This window comes from Netta rufina (assembly GCF_964035555.1).
Source record: "Netta rufina genome assembly, chromosome: 4".
Classification (NCBI taxonomy): domain Eukaryota; kingdom Metazoa; phylum Chordata; class Aves; order Anseriformes; family Anatidae; genus Netta; species Netta rufina.
This window is the reverse complement of record NC_140127.1, coordinates 28,410,657-28,434,776: the sequence shown is the minus strand read 5'-3', so window position 1 is coordinate 28,434,776 and position 24,120 is coordinate 28,410,657. Positions and strand designations below refer to the sequence as shown.

Sequence of the window (24,120 nt, the reverse complement as noted above, 5' to 3'; positions counted from 1 at the left end):
GCTGAGATGGACTGTCTGCTACGTACAGATACTTCCGTAGTAGATTACCACGGATGGGAAAATTAAAGATAAACCAAAGTTTGCACAAAACATACGGGTATAAAATATATACAGAGTGTACTTAGGCAAGACATAAGAGATTCTCAGTCATCAGAATAAAAAACTTCCTACTAAAAGGAGAGAAAACACATCTGTTTGGCAAGAAGTTAAGGAATAATGTGAAAATGATAGCAGCGGGTGACTGGACTGTGGTGGAAAGAAAGCTTTTTAGTTTCCATTTTCACAAAAAATGTTACTTGGGTAAATATTTTTTCCTATGACAGCCTTCCTTCTACTGAAAATATGACTGTGAAATTTCAAAGTGTTAATTCCAACAAAATGAAAAATATTGTTTTAAACATGGCTGAAGCCTAGAATAACCAACTGCCTGAGTGATTCCAATAAGTGCAGCCCAGGCTTCAGTTTGGGCATTCCTAAGACATGCAGAAGCACTTTGCTTCCATATTGTCCCAAACAACCCTATGAAGCATGCAATCTCACACTTCAGAGCACATGTATTAAGGCAGCTTAGTGAAGATTTTCTAAGGTGTAACATGGAAAAGGCAGTGTAAGTAAGGCATTCATAACAGCTAACATGAATATGAAAATCTGGCTTGAGATCGCCCTAAAACATTACAGTGTCTGTTTCAAACACAGAGGTCAATTTTCAACAGAAAGCTTTACGTGCCTTTTTTGTTAACTTGGACAAAAGACCTCAGATTTCAGCAAGATGACAATTGTGGGTGGTTTTTAGTTTTTTTTGTTTTTGTTTTTTCCTCTAATGAGTGATATTTTGGTAAGAACATTCCTCAGGAACATGACACAAAACCACATGCTGAATCTGAGATGTAAATCTGATACTAAATTAAACCTGAGATGAAAAATTCAATTTCTATGATTTACCACTTCCTGAATTATCCCTTAGTACCAGAAGAATTCATTCTCTTCCTTAATTAGTCAGCTTCATTTTCCTCTTTTATCTTGTCAGAAACAAAATAATTAACACATTATTTGCATTTGGGCTTTTCTAATCTGGCATTTCTCTTTGCTCATCTAAAGGCTGTTTGTATTCATCATTACTTTTTCTTTCCCAAATACATCTTGGAGTTTTCCACCTTTTCTTACTTTTCAGTAGTTTTATTTACACTAAACCCTGCACCAAACTGAGCTTCAAAACCATGCTTGTGAATATTCATTCCCATGCAAAATTTTGACTTCAGCTGAGATTACACCCAGGAGTGACCATCCTTCTTCAGCATCTTAGCAAATATTTTTTTAAATTTGAATACAGCTAATTTATGCAGAGGCTTTGGAATTTTTCCTAAAATACAAGTCACTATTTGCATCAAGGCATCTTGTATACCTGAACCAAAACCTGAATCTTTCAAAACAAGATCATAGAATCATAGAATATCCCAAGTTGGAAGGGACCCATAAGGATCATCAAGTCCAACTCCTAGATCTTTCAAACTGAACTTTTACCAATACAGTTTCAGATGGGAGTTTTGCTAGACATGCACATTTGAGAAGCAGTGCAGAACTGCAGTACATCACTTTAGGATCACAAGCACCTCATCAGGAGAACCCACAGAACTACAGTAAATAGACAAGGGGAGTGAGACCCCAGCAGAAACCACTTTTCATATCAGAATAGTACATAGGCCATAGCTACCTGAGGTAAGGATTGCTCACTGGCTTCTAGTATTATTTTGTCCACACAGCTGCTTAAGTTTCTTTCAACATACTTGAGCTTGCTTGCACACACCGTCTCACAAGGAAATTAAATGTGTCTGCACTTTTTACCTGTTGCTTCTGCAGGTCTCTAGAACAGGATACATCACTAGAGAGGATTCAGGGGCACACTGAGCAGGTTCTCAATTGTGATTTCATTTCCTTATACTGTTGACATGTATCAAGTAAATCAATTGGATATTTATTGCCAAGAAAAGTGATTTTCTGTTAAATTCTAAACCCAATCATTAGCATTTGTAAAAAAATTAAAATTCAGCTTTCCCTTAAAATAGCTATCAATAAAATGGTTTTAATACAACTAAATGCAATATTAATTCCATTCAAAATATTTCCAATGACAGCAAACCATTATTCCCAGCTATGACATAACACAAGTACCTCACAAGATTTCCTTTAAAACTTGATAATGCCCTGAATCTTTGACTTTCCTCTCACTTTCAGGGAGGCAGGCATGCGCTCTTCTCTTGAAAGTGACAACCCTTCACTGCTCAGCTTGTTCTGTTATTCAAATCTTTCTCTAGTATGTTAATATTAAAAGGAACACGAATAAAGTCAGTTCTGGCCTACCTGTTTTTAAGTGGCACCATTTGAGTAAATATGACAACCTGGACTGCGTCTCCATTGTCTGGAGTGAATTTGATGTAGTAGGATTGCTACAAGGCTTTGAAGGAGCACTACTGCCTCTCCGCCTATGGGAGAAACAGGGCAGTAAAAAGCTTGTACAGGAGGCTTCACCAGACAATGTTCAGCCATTAATCAAAGATGTTTTATTCATGGCAAAGGTTTTTTCTCCCCCTCCACCTGCCCCCAGCACTTCTATGCTGCACATCTGATTCGGCAACTGTCACTTCAGTTGACATGAAATTATAGACAACAAAATTATACTGAAATCTGTGCAACTTTCACAATTTTATTGCCTAGGATTCATTTATATTCAAATTTTCAAAATTCTGCACACACCAATATACATCTGCTTTCATTTTGTAACTCCGTGCATTCTGCTAGCATGTTATTATAATACACACCTAAGTCACCAGCTATACCGTAAGACCTAGGAGACTAGCAAATACCTAAAGAGCTATTCTCGTTTTATTTGATTCAACTTTGGCATTAAGATAGAGCATTAGATTTAATCATTTCATTTGGGTGCAATAATGAGTATCCACTTCAAAACTAAAGATAACTCAGCTGTGTTGTTAGATTTGCACAACCTAAACCAGAAATGCAATGTAAAATGCTCCTAACCTGTGGCAACAGGGCAGCTTTATAACCAAAGTATATTTTACCTTCTAAATCACACCATGCTCAGTGGCCTATGCATTGTGTCACTCCTTTAACCCAGCAGAACACCAGAACACAGTCTGACAATTAGTCAAGTTCAGCTAATTTCATCATTTCAACTACCCACAACTGACATGAGACTGTCACGAGTTCACAGCACATGGTAAAAAGAACTGAAGAAAACCATACTTTAGTCTTCCCTAACTGGAGAAACCCCAAGATGGCTGTATGATTACAGCAGTAGCACCTGAAAGGAACATGTTCTGTTTTTATCATGTCTTCCTTCGGTTATAAATGAACAGGCAGTGAGAAAATACATTTTCATCTTGTCTAGGAGAACCCTGTTTACACAAGTGCATGACTGGGACTGGCTGCACTGGTACGTACTGGCTGTTTTGGTCCAGATTGCAATGAAGGACATGTGCAGATTGGTACTTTCATGTGCTATCTCTGACCTGTGCTCAGTGTTCTGCTTGCTGTTATCAACCAACTGCAATGGTGCCCCTGGTGTTTCATTTGGACTTCATTTATGATAGAGAGAACAATGTGTAAAATTCCCATTTGATTTGGTAAGAACATAAAAAGCTTTAGTGCAAACCCACACGCTCGGTGTAAAGCCTCAGCTTGAATGATTGGGACTGCTGATCATTTTGCTTTCATTTATTCTACTCATAAATTGAAACCTGCTATGTGGGCATGGCTACACAGCCACATAATTGTCATGAAGTCCTTGTAATAGTGGAAATACAAAGTAATTGTAATACTATAAATATAAGAATTAACAGAAATTGCCCAATGATATGCTCATACTCCCAGTGAAAGCTGCCACCAGCATTCCTTGTTGTCAGAAACCTGGAGCATCACTGTGTCCTGAAAACCATTAGATTTATTTTGAAGTATGTTTAAAAAAAAACAGCAGCAACCTTGCACATCCCCCAGCCCCTAGTTAAACTTCTTGGGCATGCTTATAGCTACTAAAATTAGAATAAAAAAAAAATACAAAAAAAAAAAAAACAAACAACAACCAAAAAAAAAAAAAAACACTGATCTTAACATTAGTTTACCTTCATTGACAAAAGCTCACTTTTCTTCTTCAAAAATATCACAGATCTGAATCACTCTGCAAATTCCTGTGCTTAAAGAAAGTAGGGTATAATGCAGCAAAATCATTCACTGTTTTCATAGATAAATTTGGGAGCACAGATGCTCTTGCTGGTGCCATGAGATACTTGTAAATTTCCCATTATTTATAAGTACTGTAAAATTTACACCCCAAATACTCGAGTATTAGAAAACGAAATTAAAAAGACAAGCAACATAAACTGAAACACTGTAGTCATGCGTGGTGCTATTTCTATGCTACTAAAATACTATGTGACCTTAAATAGAAGGTACTTAATCATACAACTGAAAGAAGCTTTACTCATACTTAAGTGTTAGCATTTTCATCTACACCAACTACTCCATATATGTTGATGTTTAGCAATTTAGCAGGAACCCAATGTCTCTTTTCAACTCTCTACATTACTAGATTTTTTTTTTAATAAACTAATCTTATTGTATAGTGATAAAATTAGTATTAGGACTAACAAGATCCTTGACAATTTTAACTCAGAACTGTTTAAATAAGATATACTTCAGCATATCATACATACCATGAGAAATTACAGAATTACTGAAATTGTAACAGTTTATAATTCTAAATTATAAGACAGTTTGCTGCCAGCTATAAAATACTAACTAGGTAGCTGGTTAAAAATGCTGCATTTACACATCCCAATGTCTTTGTGACACAGAATGACAAAAAGTACATTTAACATTCCTCCCAACATATAAAGCCCTGAGCTGTTTCTAAAACAGGCTGTGTTTCAAGGATGCTTGAAGATTCTCCTACAAAAGCCAAGTACCTCATTTCTAAAGATGTATGATCCCACTTAGAAATCTTAATTTAAAAACCTCTTAGGCTACCAGTACAGGATACCAAAAGGATAAAATTAGGAATTCACTCAGCTAACAGAAGGCATAAAATAAAAAATACATGCTCCTAACTGTAAGTATGAAAGGACTGCACAATCAAGAATAGGCACAAATAATAACATATAAAAGAGGACTGCACGAAAACTCTGCCTTGTGACATTAAGTTCACTGCCTATGCACTTTTAGCCCAAAAAGCAAACTTCATCACTTCTCCCAGGTGAGGGATAACAAATGTAGTGTGTGAACTCAACAGGTCATCAGCTGTACCAGCTTCATGACTGTCTAACAGCCCTTGCTGCCTGCACTTGTGGCCTGCGCAGCCCTTTCCCCCTCTGGAGCTGCATGTCTTGATCTCTTCCCTTCCAGCTTTTCATCACATTAAAAATCACATCAAAAATTTTAATTATTATCTTCCAGGGAGAGTGATAGCATGTGACTCCAGCAAAGCCTTTGAACATAAAGCCTTTCCCACCTTTGTATGATAACTCGGCTGTCTGCATAATTCATGAAGACAGATGAAAGTCGTCTTCCCCTGTAAAAACGTCAGGCAGAAAAACAACTTTGAAATCAAACTGAGGGTAAGATTTAGATCAGACTTTAGGAGCTAATGCAGAAAGCCAACTTCCAGCAAGTGTTACAGCACCTAGGTTTCACAGAGGGTCTTGCACAAGTCACAGGCAGAGTTCAGCCCCACACCAAAACCAAAATTTGAGTTTTAACCAAGTGAAGGGAACCTAAAGTTAGAAGTAGCTTAGTTGATATGCTTTCAAAGGTATTTCACATTCTTGAGATTTCTGACAGAAAAAAAAAAGCACCTAGTTTAATTTTTTTTTAATTGTGACTCAATCAAAGGTTGACAACCTTGGAGATCGTATAAATTGGCAGTAATGACTACAGAACTTAAAAGATTCTTTCTTTTGCAAAATTCACACAACAGTCTCAAAATTGTTCAGAAAAATAAAATGCATGATGCATCCCTGGGTAATCTTCCATATTTTTTTTCTTAATCTGGGCTAAGAAGGAGACATACAGAAAGATCTTTCTAAAGAACCCATATCAGATTTGATAACTTACTTCAACACACCTAAGTAGGAGCCTAAGGATATCATTAATCATAATAAAAGGCAGTAGTTGTTCACACAATCAGTAATTAAACATTGGAACTCTGCCAGGGAAATTGAGAGACGTTAAAATTTAATGTTCAATGGATATTAAAAGGCATGCAATTGGAGAAATTAATGAAAGGAAAACCATTTATCAAAGGCTGTTCAATGCCCTATGGAAAGGTTGAACATGGTCTTTAGGGACATGGTTTAGAAGGTGACATGATTGGATCAGATGATCTTGGAGGTCTCTTCCAACCTTAATGATTCCATGGTTCTATGACATCCCACATAGATAAGGAGGACATGTGAGTGCAGGTCTCTCTAGAGGTGAGGAGAGTCCCACCTGAAGTGACACCTGATGCTCTTCTACAGTCTGCTGTATGAGGTGACATGACAATGGGCTAGATCAATCTATTAATAACCACACAAATCATTCAATTTTGGATTAACATGGCTTTGGTAACCATTTGAATGTCCATCTTTTCTACACAGGTAAGGGATGTAGAGCTCTCAAGTTCTGAACTTCTTTACAGCTTTCTCATTGTTCAATAGAATAGAAGAATAACTGCAAGAGTAGCACATTATTTCAACATTAGAAGTACAACACTGACCTCAGCCATACTGCAGCATCCTTTAAAACCAAAAATGTAGTGTATGGCTTGCTTTATTTAATACTCGACCTCATATAAAGATGCTGCATCTGTAGCTATAGCAAGAAGTAAACTTATTTTGAATTACAATCACTGTTGCATGCTAAGTAGTGCTTACATGTGCTAAGTGCTTTTGTAAAAGCTGAATTCACTATACAACAAGAAAACAAGAAAATTGATGTTGTAATTACTGTGTGTCCAAGAATACACTGATGGGTGGTATTTTCTTGATTTTTTACTTTCAAAACAATGCCCCCTCAAAAGATAAATTTAAGAAACATACCAAAACAGCATTTGCTGGGAAAATAAATAAATAAATAAATAAATAAATAAAAGCTTAAGAAAAGAGCCAATTTTCAGATTTACTTCTTCTTTTTTGTTGTTTCATCTTGTTGATCTCTAACTACAGACCAGTCCCAAGGTTGCTTATCTTGCAAGATCTGACAAGATCACAGGTCACGACACTATAGTTATAAAGGATTAATGTTCTTCGCTACCATACTCACAGTTACTTCAGGGAGTGAGATAAAAGGAATAGAGAAAAAGAATAATAAGAAGAAAGAAAGAAAGAAAAAAAATAGAAATAAAAAATGGTAAAAGTACATCGGGTAGGTGCAAGTATATTTAGTCCTTGTCATCCCTCAGCGTGTATGTGTGCACATGTTTCAGGGACATGTTGACTACAAACCATGGCTAAGGGATACACTTCTGAAAGCATTTAGTTTTCCTGCCTATTGAAACAGGAGGTCCTTGACAGTGCCACAACAGGTGTTCAGCTAGATTGCTCATCTGAGCTCAGCAAGGACTGCTGCTGTTACTGCACAGGGAACCTTCTCCCAACCAAGAGTGCTCAGATAAGAAAGAAGAATTGGGTGCACCATTACAATAAGCCATGCATATTTCATACTATTTGCTAAACCTCTCTCAGCTGATTCTTCTTCTGTGCACCAGCTTGCCCAAATCTATTCTAATCTGGAAGTTAGACAAGACTTTGCAAATCAAACCAAATATTTTCCTAAGGTGTAAATTTAACCTTTGATCACAAATGAAGCTCATTGCAAAAAATATATTCCTCTCAAGAACAGTATACTTGCACTATTAGATGAGTTGAAGTATATTTAAAATTTATAGAAAGCTAAAAGGTAAAATAATATAAAATTGTTTTGAAAATCCTCTCTAAAAAGTAAAAGGTGACTCTCCATAAGACAACTATGGTTAACATAATATTAAGACTTTGAAACCAAATTCTACGATACTTCTCTCCTAATTGCAAAGCCCTTTACAACTGGGGATGACAGATCTGCAAATACATCTGCAAATGTATTACTCTAGGGGAAGTGGAAGGAAACAGTAGGAATACTACAGCATATATAAAAATATATATTCTGAGTGTGATTTGTAAGTTTGAGAAATATAGAAAGTTTTGGCTTTTATCATTTAAAACAAGAACCTAGAATCATAAATAAAATAAACCTGAACTTTTAAAATCACATTTGAAAAAATCTTTACTAAGCAAAGAAACTCAACCATCACTGGATTTTTATTTATTGAAAAATAAAGGAATTTCTTACAAGACAAAGCAAAATCCATTTTGTCCATTTTTGGAAGGTGAGACTTACAATAAAAAAAACACAGTTACATGAACATTAGAAACAGCTTAATGATTGTGAAACTTTCATCACAGCAAGCTCTTGGCAGCATAGGCTTTACTGAGAATTGTAAAACAGTTGCAGCTATACTATTTTCATGACTATAACTATCTCAGGCTATCCAAAGCCAGAGGCAGCAACTGGAGGACCATTAGAGAACAATAATAAATTTTCTAGAACAGGCAAGTTATCCACAGACACACTGGTGAATCTTTTTTTATATTCAGTGTTAAAGATAACCTACAGGTCAAATGCATTGAAATACATTCAGTCTTCACTCTCAGCTTTCTAAATAATGTATTTTAAAAGCTGGCATTTCTTAGTTCTTCATTTAGTATTGAGGTCGAAAGAGAGAGAAGTGAATACATAAACATTTTATTTTTCATTTTCACATAGCTGATTCTCCTCACGCCTCCTGATTTTAAAAAAGCAAAGTTTTGTTTTCTCCTCATTCTTTGTCATGGCACAGGAAACAGTGGCTTAACTCTCACATCTGAAACACATTTATTAGTGCTTTTACAAGGTACATATAAATGAAATATTACTGAAGTAATAATGGAAATGGTCTGTTGTTTTTTTTTTTAATGTAAACAATAACAGTAACAATGTAGCCCTTGGTACAGCTTCATATAGTCTATGGACCAGCTGATTAACACAAAGACTCAGCTAATAAATCTAGAAGTAATTAAAGTTGAGGGGGGGCTGCAATCAGTCCAAGGCAACTGAATTGTTTCTGAAAAGTTTCTGGATAACTTTTCAAAATCTGTTTTGAAAATCTGTTTTGAACAAGCTACCAATCCTTGGTTTTCTTATCTTGATTTTCTCTCTCTCTCTCTTTTTTTTTTTTTTTTTTTTTTTTTAATATATCTTCTACGTAGAACGTGTAGTCAGTCAAGACAAAAAATGTATATGTATCAGGAAATGTGATACTAGAGATTTTATACTTCCAGACCTCATTACGAAGTCTGGCACAGAAGTATAAGAACTAAACCTGAGAACACCAAAGTGTGCCAAAAGCCCAGGAGAAGAGGTCAGCTTGCTGGAAGAAGAATGCTTGCACCAGCATCTACATTGCACTGTAGCATCGCAAGTGTTATTTGTTAGGCAAGCTGGTCTTGTTATTTGGAACAAAACATAAATAAATGAATTCTGTTCAGCACATTCAACACTATATTTTCTGCAGGGAAAGGCAAACTACTAAGCTGTTTTAGAGAATTGTCTTCCTACATTCTTACTAATATGGAATAAAATCAAAGATGTTTTGCGTACCATTTTAAATAAAGATACAATAGGAGGTTATTCAGAGCAGTCTCTTCTACTTCTCTTCAGTTTTAAATTGCATCTAATATAAAAATGTATAGAAATTTTCAAAAGTGTACTACTTTATTGGTAATGGTGGAAAATAGTGGCTATATTCACTTCTCAGAGAAGTTCTCACAGAACTTCAGAAATTGTATTTACTTTTCTGGAAAGAGTCACTCTCCAATTCCACAAGCTGGCTGGGATGCTTTTTAGTTCACTTCTCTGAAGGCAATCTGTATTAAAGCTGAACACAAGCTCCTAATCAGATAAACACAAATAATGAGCTTCCAGTATCTCACTTTAACACACAAGGTGCCGTTCATCCCAATACACTGAATGTAAAAAACAAAGGAAAAAAAAAAAAAAATAGAGAACTTGATCTGATCCCCTGTCAACTAACAGAAAGCAACATTCTCAGATATTCTTACATCATTATACATATTTTGGTTAAAAACAAACAAACAAACAAAAAAGTTTGCCTACACTGTGCAGTAAGAAAATGAAAAAAATAAAAAAAGAAAACGAGAAAAAGGCCCCTACAAACCAAAGTCACAATAGTATGAGTAGATTTCTAAATGACCAAAATGTTTAAAAAAAGAAAGAGGATCTTTTTCTTTTTTTTTTTTTTTTTTCTTTTTTCTTTTTTTTTCTTTTTAGGATTTTATGCTTTGAGTTTGGGCTTTGTTTCTTATATATAATGATAGCACATTCTGGACCTAAGTATACTTCTTTATGCAGACAATTTGATAGTCACTTCTGAATGCACTGATACACAGATAAGCAGAAACAGATCCCATTCTGACTGGCCTTTATGCAGTTAATTACAACCCAAAAATAAACGAAATACACAGCTAACTAAAGCATATTGAATTTTCCCATGTATGAAAATAAATTGCTTTCAATTTTATTTTTTTTTTATCTGCAAGAAACCAATTGCTTTACTGAATGCTTTGAATTGAGAATAAATATACAAAATTGCTAAGCTAATTGCACATCTCTTGCATCTGAGAAGCTGATAAGCAACACATTTTCAGCAACAGGCACTGACTGACCAAACCACTAACTCATGTTATTACCATCCACATTATTTTAAAAATATCTCTGCAAATGGTTCTATAAATGCTAACCATCAAGTTGAAAAAAGAAGCCACCTACACCTAACCTCTGTTGTACTAAGTAATGCTAAAGAAATTGCAGATGGGAGACAGGATCTTTGTGACAGTTTAAATTCAGGGCAGTGCACTGATGACAGGACACAGTAAGAGCTACACAACAGTATTTCCTACTGCAGCTCTACACAATTTGAAGTCACGGTGCTTTCAGTGACAGAAAGGACACCGTGAAGCAGAGAAGTGATGCTGTTATGGGGTAAGGATGTAGTGCTCCATCTTCTTTCCTCCCTCCTAAGTTCAGTTATTTATGTCACAATAGCAGATTCTTTAACTGTTGATTAAATTCTCTCATATCCAAACTAGGTAAGAAAGCTCCTCTAGTTTTATTTTTTCCAGTGAAAAACAGACCATACTTTCAAGATTGGTACTACAGGTAGTATTTCCTGTGTGTAGACACATACCCCGTGAATGCTTTTTCTTGTTGTTAAACAGAAAGCTCCTGGGTCACCTGCATCACTGAAGCAAAGTTTTACTGTCACACTTTGCAGAATTCTTTGCTTTTTAAACACTGCTTCAGAGCCATGGGAAAAAGTTTTTTTGACAAACAGCTTTACAGTAATGATGTATATTTTACATTAATCATGTCATATTTTCTTTCTAGCCTAACATAAAGTTATAACATATGTTAGGCTAGAAAGAAAATATGCTCACCATTCAAATCAAACAGGAAAAAGGAATCACCTTTTGATTATAAGGTGATTCTAGGTTCCTTAGAACAGATCTTCAGAAGCATCAAATTACCAATGGTATTCTTCATTTTTACAGTGTATTTTAACACACCTGTAGATGCATACTTGCACTACCATAAGAGTATAGGCAACCGTGAACACTTCAAGAAACCTATTTAGTTGGAACTGTCAACATAGTGAATATTCAGCCTTACAGACAGCATTGCCCATCCCTACTGCTCAGTACATTATCTGAATTGTGAATACATAGAGATTAAAATACAAAAAAAGTTTATGGAAGGGAAGGAACAAGATTTTTGTACACCAGTAACTATTTAAAGTTACTAGGAGATTAACATTTCTTTAAAAATTACATCATTATCTTGAATTGGCCATCCACAAATGGAGGTCTTCACAATTTTATCATCTCAGTTTTAAGTATAATGGTTTCAACCATGGCAGCAAAGAAACTGAAGGGAAATCAAATTTATTTATTCTGTATATTCAAACTATTCCATACTACTGGAGTTCCACAGGAATCATTACTGATGTTTTGACAATCTAGTAATTATTTAAGCAGTTATAAAATCAGTTTAAATTGATTAATTGAATTGCTCATTTTTTCTGTTTTGTTTTTATCAGCTGTTATTAAGATTTCATGAGCATTAATATTTATAAATTACAAAGATTACAAGAAGCAATTAGCACCTTCCAAAATAATATTACCCAGAGAAAACAAACATCAAACATGATTAAGTAAACTCAGGTTTTCATAATAAAAAAATAAATTCAATTATTTCAGCATCAGGAAATACTGTAGTCTAAATTAGTGTCATTTACCGAGAAGAATACATGCCTGAATCCAAAGAAGTACAATTCTATTTCCCCACCATACATGCAGCCCAAGCAAACAACTCTGCTGTACTACATGCCCAGACTACCAACAGAACAGTTTGAGAGTGCTCAGAAGCATCTGCAATGACTCTGTGGCCTGCATCTACAGCAGGTCTGAGGTCCATTGTACCTATCTGCCTCCTGGTTCAACATTCACACCGTAAGTTACACTACACATCACTATAAATTTATGCAACCTGCCCTCACGCTTACACTAGGCAGAGTTTGTACTCAACAGCTTCTCTGTGAAATGCAAGTGGCAGTGACTCAGCAGCTACTTCACAGGTGGAAATTTTTCTTTAACAATTCTTCCTATTAAATACTTTTTCCATTGGTTACAATGAAAATGCTGATTATGGACTGTCTGACAGCAAAGACAGCCTCACAGCAGAGTGCTGATTCTTGCTCGGATCTCAGGACACTATGAAATTATACTCAAGATGGGTGAAATGGGATTGTATTGAAACAATACAATCTCCTATGTTCTTCAGATGAAAAATAAAAAACAACTGTGTAAGATGAAAACTCTTTCTTCCCTCTCACAGCAGCAAAAACAGTGGAGAATTCTAACTCAGGAACAAAAGCAAAATGCAGCTGGGATCACCTTTACAGTATGCTAGAACGAAGGCAGCTAAAGCCTGGAAAAGCAATAACGTGCACGACACATATAAGGACACCTCAGAGCAACTTTAAACATAATTCTGGTACATGAAACAACCATCACATCAACTCTAAGAATAACAAACACCTCTCAAAACTTAAGTGCATCATTTTTACAAAAATAACTTGGTAAAACATGACCTCCTCTTTGTAGTATCCAAATATTTCCAAACTCAATTTTATTCATGCTTTTCCTCTTTTTCTTAGATCATGGCTACATTGTACTTCACAAAATTCTATTTCTGCCTGATTTTCTGAAAATCAGGCAAAAAAAAGATACTATTATTCTCCCTCACCGGGAGGCAACCGGTGTTTAATTTTCATATATAAAAATTCTAAAAAGCATGGCTACATCTGATGCCTCTCTTCTTAATGTAAGGTGGGTCAAATACAAGACACAATTTTACCATATGTTATGAAAAGTTCTAAACAAGTCATATAAATTGCAACCTACGTGGATATAAAGTGAACACTGTTGGGGTCAATGAAGTCTAATGATAGAGGAAAATATTAAGCATGAAGCACAGAAGAAAAGAGACTTTACTGCACAATAGATCTTCACAAAAGATGAAATCAAACAGTAGTTAAATGATCAGTTAACTCGTAATTAAATCTACTGATATGCTCAGAAGGTATACCTTTCATAACACCAATTTTATAAAATGATTAACAGTGCAAGAAAAGCTAGGATGTATTCAGAGAACAAAACAAAACAACAACAAAACAAAACAAACAAACAAACAAACAAAAAACCAAGAAGAAAACATATGGACAGAAAATCAGGGATAGTAAAAAACTATCCCAAATATCACATGCAAATGTTTCCATTCCAAATTTCAAGGATTACAGATAGGGGCTTCCTGTAACTCTCAATATAAAACCATATTGCATTTAATTGTCAAGAGTATGTTCTTTGGCCTAAATTTTCCCTTCTTAACCTCATTCTATTACACCTCCCATCTCATACTTTATGAAAGGGCAAGGGAGGGAAATAAAAGATTAGCCCCAGATGTAATTAGCCTAATGAGGTCACAAGCAGCTTTCTTTCACAGTCAACAGAGTCAAGAGAAACAATATGGTCAGCATTCACAAACATCCAGCTGTGACCAGGTACCAATTTCTAATTTAATTGATAGCATTGGCATTTCCTATGAATCCAGATCAAGATTTGAACTAATACTGCAAAACTATAGTGGGGTACCTGATTCATGCTGTTAATTCCTTGGCCTATCTGTAGATTTGTCTCTAGGAAGCCACTACATTTACTGTGATATTTTCTCCTCCATCTCTGCAGTAATTGTCCAAACTTATTTAATCTTTCCACTAGCAACCAAGATAGGTCTAATGCCTCTGTGTCTGCAGGATTTAAGCACCTTACAATGGTAAGTGAAATTTTATCCTTAATGTTATCATTAGTTCACATTACAGAGGCTGAAGTAATAAAGTAGAAGTGACTTTCACAAAGTTACATGGACGTTACCTACAGTGCAAGTCAGCACTTTAACCTACATCATAATCCTTCTGCTTCAGCTCATCACTCCAGCACTTTTTGTTGCTGTTTTTGTAGTATTGGGAGACCATAATTGCAGCTGCAACGCAGCTAAATAAAATGAGATATTGGCTACACCTCTAGAAAACAGTATCTTTTTTATACACATTCAATGTTATCATTCTCCTCTAGCAACTACAGCTACTGTATTTACTAAAATAAAAGTGTCTTCCAATTGTACATATGAGTACAATTGACATGACTCTGACATGAGTCAGATTGTCAGTGTATGGAATACAGAAGCTCTTGAATTTGTAAAGTATTCAATGATACTACCAACTGAAAAACAGATAACACCAAATATCTCCCCCACAGAGTATTTTTGGAAGAATCCGCTTATAAAGGTTAACTTCAGTTTGAAGATCCAATTTCCTTCCCAGACCACATCCTAGCTCAGGGCTCTATCAAAATCTTATAAAAAGAGAAACACAAACATGAGCCAGATTTCAAGAGTCTTAAGCTTCTGTGCTACAGCATGTCTTTGTTAGATAAAAGGAAGAACCACAGAGAACTGTAATGAATACTCAAACTGTTTATATACAAGTTGTGCCACTGTTTATGACAGCCCTGTTAGTTGCAAATTTATCATGCTGCAGGAAAACTCACCAACAGGTTGTGTGGAATATGAGACCGTGAGATTTTAGAAGATAAAGCTGAGGAATCACCTCCACTACTTTCTTTCAACATAAGTACAATTCATAGCATTCCTTGCTTACAGTACTCTGGCAATAAAAAAATAAGCAGAGACATTTCTTCAATGCTTCCTGTCATCTTGGCTTCCCCATTACAATGTAGGTGCTCAATTAATGATAGGACTGAAGGCTTCACAGAGCTAAAATGAGAATAAACCATTTCACCTTAACAAAGCTTAGGTTAATTACTTGGCCCTGCCTAATTTTCTCATTTTCTAGAGCTCATTTTCCAGATAGAAGCTGAATGGTGATCTGGTAATTCCTTCTTTGTTTCAATATCTATAACCCTATATCATATAACTCGGAGCTTTTTGCTCTTCCAACTAAACCTAAGATTTTTAAGGGACCTATTAAAAAACACAAGAAAAAACATTTTTGAGCTTTCATCCAAAAGTTATGTGAACAAGTTTAGTTTACTAAGCAATAAATCTTCCATCTAGAACTACAAAAAGCTAACGCTCTTAAAAAGATGACCTTTTTTCCTAAGTGGAACTGACTAACTTTACAGTTCTAACTGTATATATATAAAATATAAAAAAAAAGAAATTATGAATAATTGATAAGAAAGACATTTGAGCCAACCTTGTGAGCACAAGTTGCTATGAGAAACAAAGTGCATTAAATATTGCGGACAATCTGTAAAAGGCCTGAATGCAATCTATTCAAACAGCTATACAAACATTTAACAAATATCCATTGCAAATGTCTTCCTCTAGTAATTTGATCTACTGAAAATATTTTCTTGCAAATTCCACCAACAAAAATATTCATAAAAGTGAATACTTAACGCATAGAAAACATAAATGTTTAGATATAAAGCTAAATAACACCTTATTTTTTAAAACTTGAATAATAATAATAGCGTGTTATGATATTGAAGCCAGCGCTCAGGAAAGCTTTCATTTTTAATCCAGTATTTAAGGTGTTTTCACTTCTATAAATGCAATTGTATTTTTCTGCCTAGTCACCATTTTTGGTGGGCAAGCATGTCATCTTTCTCGCAAGTGAAATAAACATTTTGGAAGTAAAACTTGTCATTTTAAGCCTGTTACAGAAGAAGTCTAACTGAAATCACTGGTCAGAAAAGTAAAAATCTGACTACTTACTTCTGTCCTGCTATGAAACTATTAATCAACTCTGGCGTGTACTGAGGAAGAAACCAAGACTGGAGAATTGTTATGGGGAAGACTTACCCAAAAGATCTGGTCTACATCTGCCCTGCTGTACTGGTTTACATAAGCACAGAAAAGGACAAATGAATGCTTAGCTTTACATCCTCATAACACATTTGTCATGAGTGCCAGAAAGCTGTGGTAACCTAGTGTCTTTATATACAAGAAAATCTAAGAGACTGGCCTGGGATAGCATGACTCCTGAGGCCACTTAGAGTTTATAGCACCCATCTAAATAAGAAAGCAATAAATAATTAACACAATACTCTCACGGGGGAGCACACTGCACTGTGCAGAACGGTGATGCAGAGCCCAGTGAGGAACATCTACCTGTAAAAGCCTGGCAACAACACAAGACTGGGACATGGTGCCAGCTGGAGCAATGCCTTGCTCCTGCAAGCCCATGGCACCAGTCCCAGCAGAGCTGAAGGCCTTCATTGGTGACTCTTCTGCTCAGACCATGTGCGTGTTAGAAAGGAACCTCAGAACAGAAATTGCTATCTGCACCCCAGTTAGTAAAAAATGTAGATTTTGTGTCACTGAGCCATACGGTTCCGCTCTTGTAGTTCACTTGCCCTAAATTTCCCCATCAGAAGGTCCACATACTTTTTAGGCAGTTAGGCCCAAAAGTTGTGGAGGTAACTTTTCTAATTTTTTTCTAAAAAGAAGCTAAAATTCTTTTTAAAAGGTGTTTGACCATATGAAGAAATAAAATAAAAGGTGGGGTGAATCAAAAAGTACAAAGAAAAATGGCAATATGAATTTTAGCCTAAGAATACCAGAACAAATGCTGACTTTAACTGCAAAGCTGCGTAAGTTTAATAATACCTCTGAGAAGTAAAGCAAACTGTCTGATCACTTAAAATATAGCTTCTCAGCACCAGAAGAATAGAAGGGATAAGCCCAGCTGAGATACAAATCTATAGCACCAGATAACAGGAGATATTCAGGATTCTCCACATCCCCAAATAATTTATTCAGACCTCGTAGCTGGTTCCATCAGCTTACCTAATACAGAAGCCAGCAGCAATACATCTGAGCCACAAAAAATTGCATTTTTAACAGTTCCTTTTTTTTTTCAATGCGTAATTAAATGTGCTATATACTGCACCCAGCAGTGGTTTTGTTTTTCTGGAAGCTTAAGCGAAGGTTTAAACTGCATATAATTTATTATACTGCACAAATAATACCGCCTCTTTTGAAATCACATTTCTCCGCAAAATCTATTTCCTTCATAGTCTGATCTGCATATACACACTGTTTGGCTACTATATAAAAGGTAATAGTAGATTTCAAAAAGCAGTGTCTATAAAGAATATTGTAGGTATAGTATTTGTGGAATTACACGTCAGCTGTTCAGCCTAATTAATGCAAGTGTATTTAATAGTTATGCAAATAAGAAAGTAATTCAGATGAAACCAACCCCATCTCCTCAGGTAATTATTTTCATCACTTACATCTAGTTTTAGGGTATTAAACTACACAATTTTCTAATAGTAATTTAAAATGCTGATCTTAAACATCCCCTCAACCCCTTCAGATGAAAAATAACAGGCTTGCACTGTTAAGAGAAACTTTAAGGGACCCTATTTCACCGGATTTTCAGCAAGTAATTACACTACCATCAGAAATCAGGCAGTCAGACAGTTCAAGCTCAGATCAAGAGACCTTTATTGTTCTGAAATTAAATAGATAAACTATTCTTACTGTTATTCAGAGCTTACATAAAGTTTTACCAAAAATCAGCATCCCCGTTTATCATCACTGGATGAAAACCACATTCCATTGTTTCTTTAATTGTATTTTAGAACAATCACTAACTTTATATTAACCCTGCTCAGTCAACATCAGTAGATCAAATTTGGCAACTTGGGACCTGTGTGCCTATTTCAAACTGATAATTCAAAGGCATAGTTTACTTTCTCTTGGAGAAGCAGATGGTAGCATCTGATCACATATTAAAAAAAAAATCCTTAAACTATATTCCTGATCATTTGCCCTGAGTTCCAAATATTATTTGCATATAATACCATAAATTACCTACTTACTCATGTAACTAGCCATCCACATATATTCACCCATAATTCTAGCAGGGAATACAGTAGGGAAAAGTAGTGTGTATTAATGACCGCAGTTCAGCATTAGGTACGTGTCCATGTCCCACTAGTCTCATGTGTTTAACAATGAACTGAATTAAGGACCAGCCCATACCCAGTGCAGAACAGGATGTACATAACTATTAAGAACATACATGGTGATAATGCCCAAGTTCTGAATTAGGACCCCAAGACACACTAGGTATTGGGCAAAGATATGTAAAGACTCGGGACTGCTTCTTGTCAAAGTGCTTAATCAATGTTAATAAATACGTCTGAATATATATCTATCACCATAAAAATCATCTGAACTAACCATACATACATATGCTTACAGAATCACAGTATAAATAGATAATGTCATCATGGAGACAAGTGACTCATGAAGAAAGAATTTAAAATTGTATGTTTTCAATTATATCTGCTGCCCTTTCAGAAGACAAAAAGCTGCAAATATTATTGCACAGAATTATGAGCTTTGAAGATCTGGATTATTTTCAATTAAGGATGAAAACATTATTAGTCTTTTCTCAACTCTAGCAGAAGTCAAAGAGAAAGACGAGAAAGATATGAATTTGCATTTATGAAAAGGAAAGAACTGTAGGGAATAATCTGAAAAACTAGATTTTTCTGGATGAACATATATTTCAAAAGAGATAAATATGGTACATGAAATACATGAAATTGAAAAGCAATCCAGTACTGGATGGTACTGAATAAAGTAATAATTACCAGGGGAAGAAAAAAACAACTCAACAAAAGAAAAAAAAAAAAGAAAAACTTTTAAAACAAAGCCAAATAGGAAAAGTTCTTTTTGCTAAATAAATATAAAAACTAGTGAATGGAAAAGAATAGAGGAGCAATAACAATTGAAATTGATAGAGTCTTACTGTATTGATTAAGATTTAATATAGTATATGTTTTGTCTCAAAACTTAATTAATATTTAGATACATAAATTGATAAAGTGATTCTAAACCTACACTGTACGACAAGTATGTTACTGTTATACAGGGAATAATTAGTATCACAATGGTTAGGAATGGAAAACTTGATTTAGAATAATGTGTACAACCAACCACTCATGTTCAAACTTAAGCAAGAACACACGAGAGTTTTTAAGATACCCATGGGAACATGGAAACTATTAATAATCAAAGGAGAAAGTAAAGCTGAAAAGTTACATTACAGCTCTATAATAATAAATATTATGATGAGCATAAGGAAGGATGAAACTTTAAAATTTAGAAATGACACAGACAAAGAAAAACAAGCCCAAACTAGTAGTAAACTTAGTTTGAAAAATGCTGATTTCTATTCTATTAGAGAAGCAAAGTTTTGGACCAACTTTTCAGTAGTTTGCGGACAATATTATGCTTAGGTTGCAAATAATAATGGAAAAATGTTTCCAATAATATTTGAGTTTTGCTGAAATATTTCAGAATTTAATTTGAATGAAGCTAGAACATTTTAACATCAGATAAAGTGACACACTATAGCTGATTTTATTAAACTACTTAGTTCAATGATTTAATGGATTTTTTTTACATTTTTTTCCCCTTCTGCACTGCCTTTCAGCAATCCAGTTACTTGCTTAATGAAAAAAATAGCCATTTTTAGTGAGCAATCTGTCAGTGATCATAATCTGCTTCCTACTCCATAAGGCTCCTTTCTTTCACTATGGAAGAAAATATTTCTTTTCATAAACATTAATAAAACACATTTTCAATTTTCAGATCATTCCCCTTTGGGACAGTGCCATTGTGAAATAACCACTTGGAGTTTTAGTTTTAAAGGGAAATAAAAGTTTCCTTTCAAAAACCTTAGCTGAAGTTCTGAGAAGAGGCGTTAAAGACAACTTCTGTATTTCAAATGCAAAATGCAAAATTTTTATTTATTTTTTTTGTGTCGCCCCCCCCCCCCCCCCCCCCCCCCCCCAAACAACGAATGTATTAACTAACTGGGAAGTTATATCCAGTTTTACTATGAAATTGCTACTAAAACTCATACTTCAGAATCATGCTTTCAGAGCTATGCACACATGGGTACATTTCTGCTTAACTTGGCAAGTAATTACTATTGCTATCAACAATAGGATACATGCAATCTCTAGCACTTTCACATTTGTGAAACTACATTCAGTCTCCTACAGGATTCAAGAAAGTAAACAATCCTCAGAGCAGCAGGACAGCAGAGAGATTAACAGATTTACAGGATTTGATAAACTGCATAAAAATGCAAGAATTGCAAAGGTTCCGTTCCCAAGACAACCTTTAGCCACGTAACAATGGAAGTGAGGTTAAAGGAATGCATTTTGGCAAAGATACAATAGTCCTAAACAAGATATTCCTACTCCATAGTGATTCCCTGAAAAAGGTGCTGAACTGGAAAGTTAGACCAGAAGCCTTTTATTCTGCTTCCAAAAAAGCTGCTGTGATATTCTGGTGGGAAGAAAATACACATTTTTAGATGTGCCATACAGAAGACATTCTCATTAATCAGAAGTGTACACAAAAGGAAAACAGCAGAAGTGAGGAAAAAAAAGAAAAAGAAAAAAAAAGATGTGATGTACATCCCAGTTTGCTTCCCAGCAAAAGCAGACTTGGCACCTATAGTCAAAGGAAGCAAGGAGCTGTTTCTTCTTACCATAAATGTGCTCTCCACAGACCAAATAACTCTCCCCCTTACAGGAAGCAAGTTCACTGAGGAGCTGCAGTGCACTGAAAAGTGAATATTAACTCAGAAAGAAGGGGCTAGTATAGGACAGATGAAGTTACAAGTAATTTATGTTTTCTGCCTTTTCACTACATTTTCTTTTCCAGTACTAAGCTAAGCAAAATACTTCAGACTTAAAAGCAAAGCTAAGACTAAGCAAAACTGAAACTGATTTGAAACAAGATTTTAGTTTTAAAATGTTCATAATGAAAACAGATTTTCAGCCTACAGTCCACAAGTGGGAAAGACACTGCCAGCAAAAGCTAATGCTGGAAGTCAGTTATTTCACAAAATGTGGTACAGAAAGAATAATGGTTGAGAAAGCAGAAAGTGAAGAAAATGAAGAGGAAAGCTTGACAGGCCTCGAGAGATATTACTGCTTTATTTCCTTTTGTGGAGATTATTATTCTATAATGAATCATCACATTACAGGTCACATAATATCTTCCCCAGTTGTTTGTATCCCTGGCTTTCTTTGGCACTTCATGAACTAAGCAGCAACCTAGAGTTTCAACACACTTGTTTTTGAATTTTAATGTTAATAAGGTTAAAACTTCCTAACTCTACTGATTCAACTGTTATGAACTGTATTCCCAATTCATCATTTCTAAATCCCACCTGAATGGTTTGAATGCTTACCTCTGAAATACCAAACTGAATTAAATGACTAGCAGTCAAGCAGAAATCAAACTATGCAAATTTTCATATATCTAATCTCCTTGATAGCTGTCTCCTATTACTAGTACTATGTAAACATTAATAGTAATTAAAGTTTAGGGGAAAAAAGTAAAATAAATAAATAGGGGAATAATAAACTTGAAATTTCTTGTTTCCTGACTCCTTGTTTTTTAATCACTTTTTATTTTTCTTAAAGTAAATAATTCCAGACAAAAATGAGCTATAACAATAATCTAGGATATTAACTGAACTCTAAAATCTGCAATTTTTACTGCTGGCTTTTTTTCTTTTCCTTACCAGAAACTTACATTCTGTATAATCTACCATTGAACTAGAAAATTTTGTACAGTCTTTTTTTAATGAGATCGTCTACAAATTTCAAACAGACCAATGCCTCCTCATGTATAGATCTCTTCAGAATACCACATTCATCAGCAGTTACAAATAATAATTCATTTTTCCGTTTAGATGTCATCTTGTCCATTTTTCAGCAACTGGAAGGCAGGACCTCCTAATACCTTGTGCTTCTTAGGACAGAAAAATGTTGTTCCTATTTTAAACTTAATTAAATTGGATGAGGCATATTTAATTGAATATATTTCAAATAATCAGTTCTGGTAGAGACTGAACATTTCAATACAGTTGGAGAAAAACAAATACACATGCAATTTTTGCTCCTACATACAGGTCACTCTGATGCCTTTACAAAATAATATCCATTCTTACTCACCTAGAAAGGTCTATTGATGTAAATGGATTTATTTGAGAGAGTAAAAACTGCAGGATTAAAATTATTATCAATGAGTCACTTTATTCAACTTGGTACAATTAATGACAACTCCAATGTGTAATTTGTCAAAGTTATATGGTCTGAACATCTTCTATCAATAGATTTGCATGCAGAAACTCAACCACCTATTTCAGGATCACATGAAATATATAAAAACCAATTACAAATTTCTTGCTCTAACACAAGTGCAGATGTATTATACCTTGTTCCTGTAAGAGGCAAAGAAAAGAGCAAGCAAGGTACCTGAAGATAATGTCCAGCTGTATTCATCGGGGACCAAATGCTATTGCATCGATTAAGATCACAAAGAATATAAGTAATCAAAATCAGGACATTTCCTACTTAAACACTGTACCATTCACAAAATATTAATACTGATTTATTGACAGAGCATGCAAGTCAGAATGGACCATGCATAACATAAAATATGAAGAAATAGCACATGGAGAGAATAAATAGCTATGTCAAAAGGTTTCAAACACTGAGGCAATGCAATAAAATGAAAATACTAAATTTTTAAAAAGTAATTTAACATCTCTGAAGTTCATCTGTGCATGCCACCATCATAAAATGCAACTTTTCACTCACCAAAGTAGAGTTATGTGAAGCATCACCTGAGACCTCGGGTGTTCTTGTGCTGTTTGGAAGTCTGTGAGGGTTACGAGCTATCGCTTGGCACCAGCCCAACATTTTCTCCTTCCACTTATCCCTTCTCAATTTCTGAAATTCTGAAAATAATTTAGAGTCCCTGAAACATTGACACTTTGAATTTATTGCTTGCATGTCTCTGGATGCATGCCTTTAAAAACAGCTTTTTAAGTTGTATCCAAACAAGCTTATAAGTGTATTTTTAGAACATGTTTATTTAATGTACTCTGATGGGTTATGCCATGCAGGTTAGGAGAGAGCTACACACTTTCACCACGTTACATGCATTAATACTATTTTAGGGTCAGAAAATTCAGTGCCTTCTCCCTTTAAATCTCTCTTAAGCTGACACTTTTCTATTAAAGTGTTATTTTAAAGGAATTCTATTACAAAAATAATTGTGAGACTAGTATCTCTCCTAAAACTATATAACATTTGGATACAATACGCCACATTCTCAGAAACCACTAGGAAACAGCAATAAAGCAGTGGAAGGTATTAAAAAACTAATAGCGGGAAAACATACATGTACATACTCATGCCTGCATCCACCAGAATACCTGGCTTCTGTTGAAACTAAATACAGTGGATGTACTGAAAATAGCAAAAAGTAAAAAGTAGCAAAAGTCCT

The 24,120-nt window shown here is 34.9% G+C and overlaps 1 protein-coding gene across 1 annotated transcript in view; it reads right to left on the bottom strand.

Annotated features, from left to right (window-relative positions):
- MARCHF1 (membrane associated ring-CH-type finger 1) overlaps positions 1-23,531 on the bottom strand; it is a gene marked incomplete at its 5' end in the record, with an annotated part of 89,906 nt that extends 66,375 nt beyond the window's left edge. Inside the window, one exon of the mRNA XM_084286391.1 lies at positions 23,430-23,531. Within this exon, the coding sequence (XP_084142517.1) occupies positions 23,430-23,531 (102 nt within the window). The remainder of the gene's footprint in view (positions 1-23,429) is intronic.
- Between the last annotated feature and the right edge of the window lie 589 nt (positions 23,532-24,120).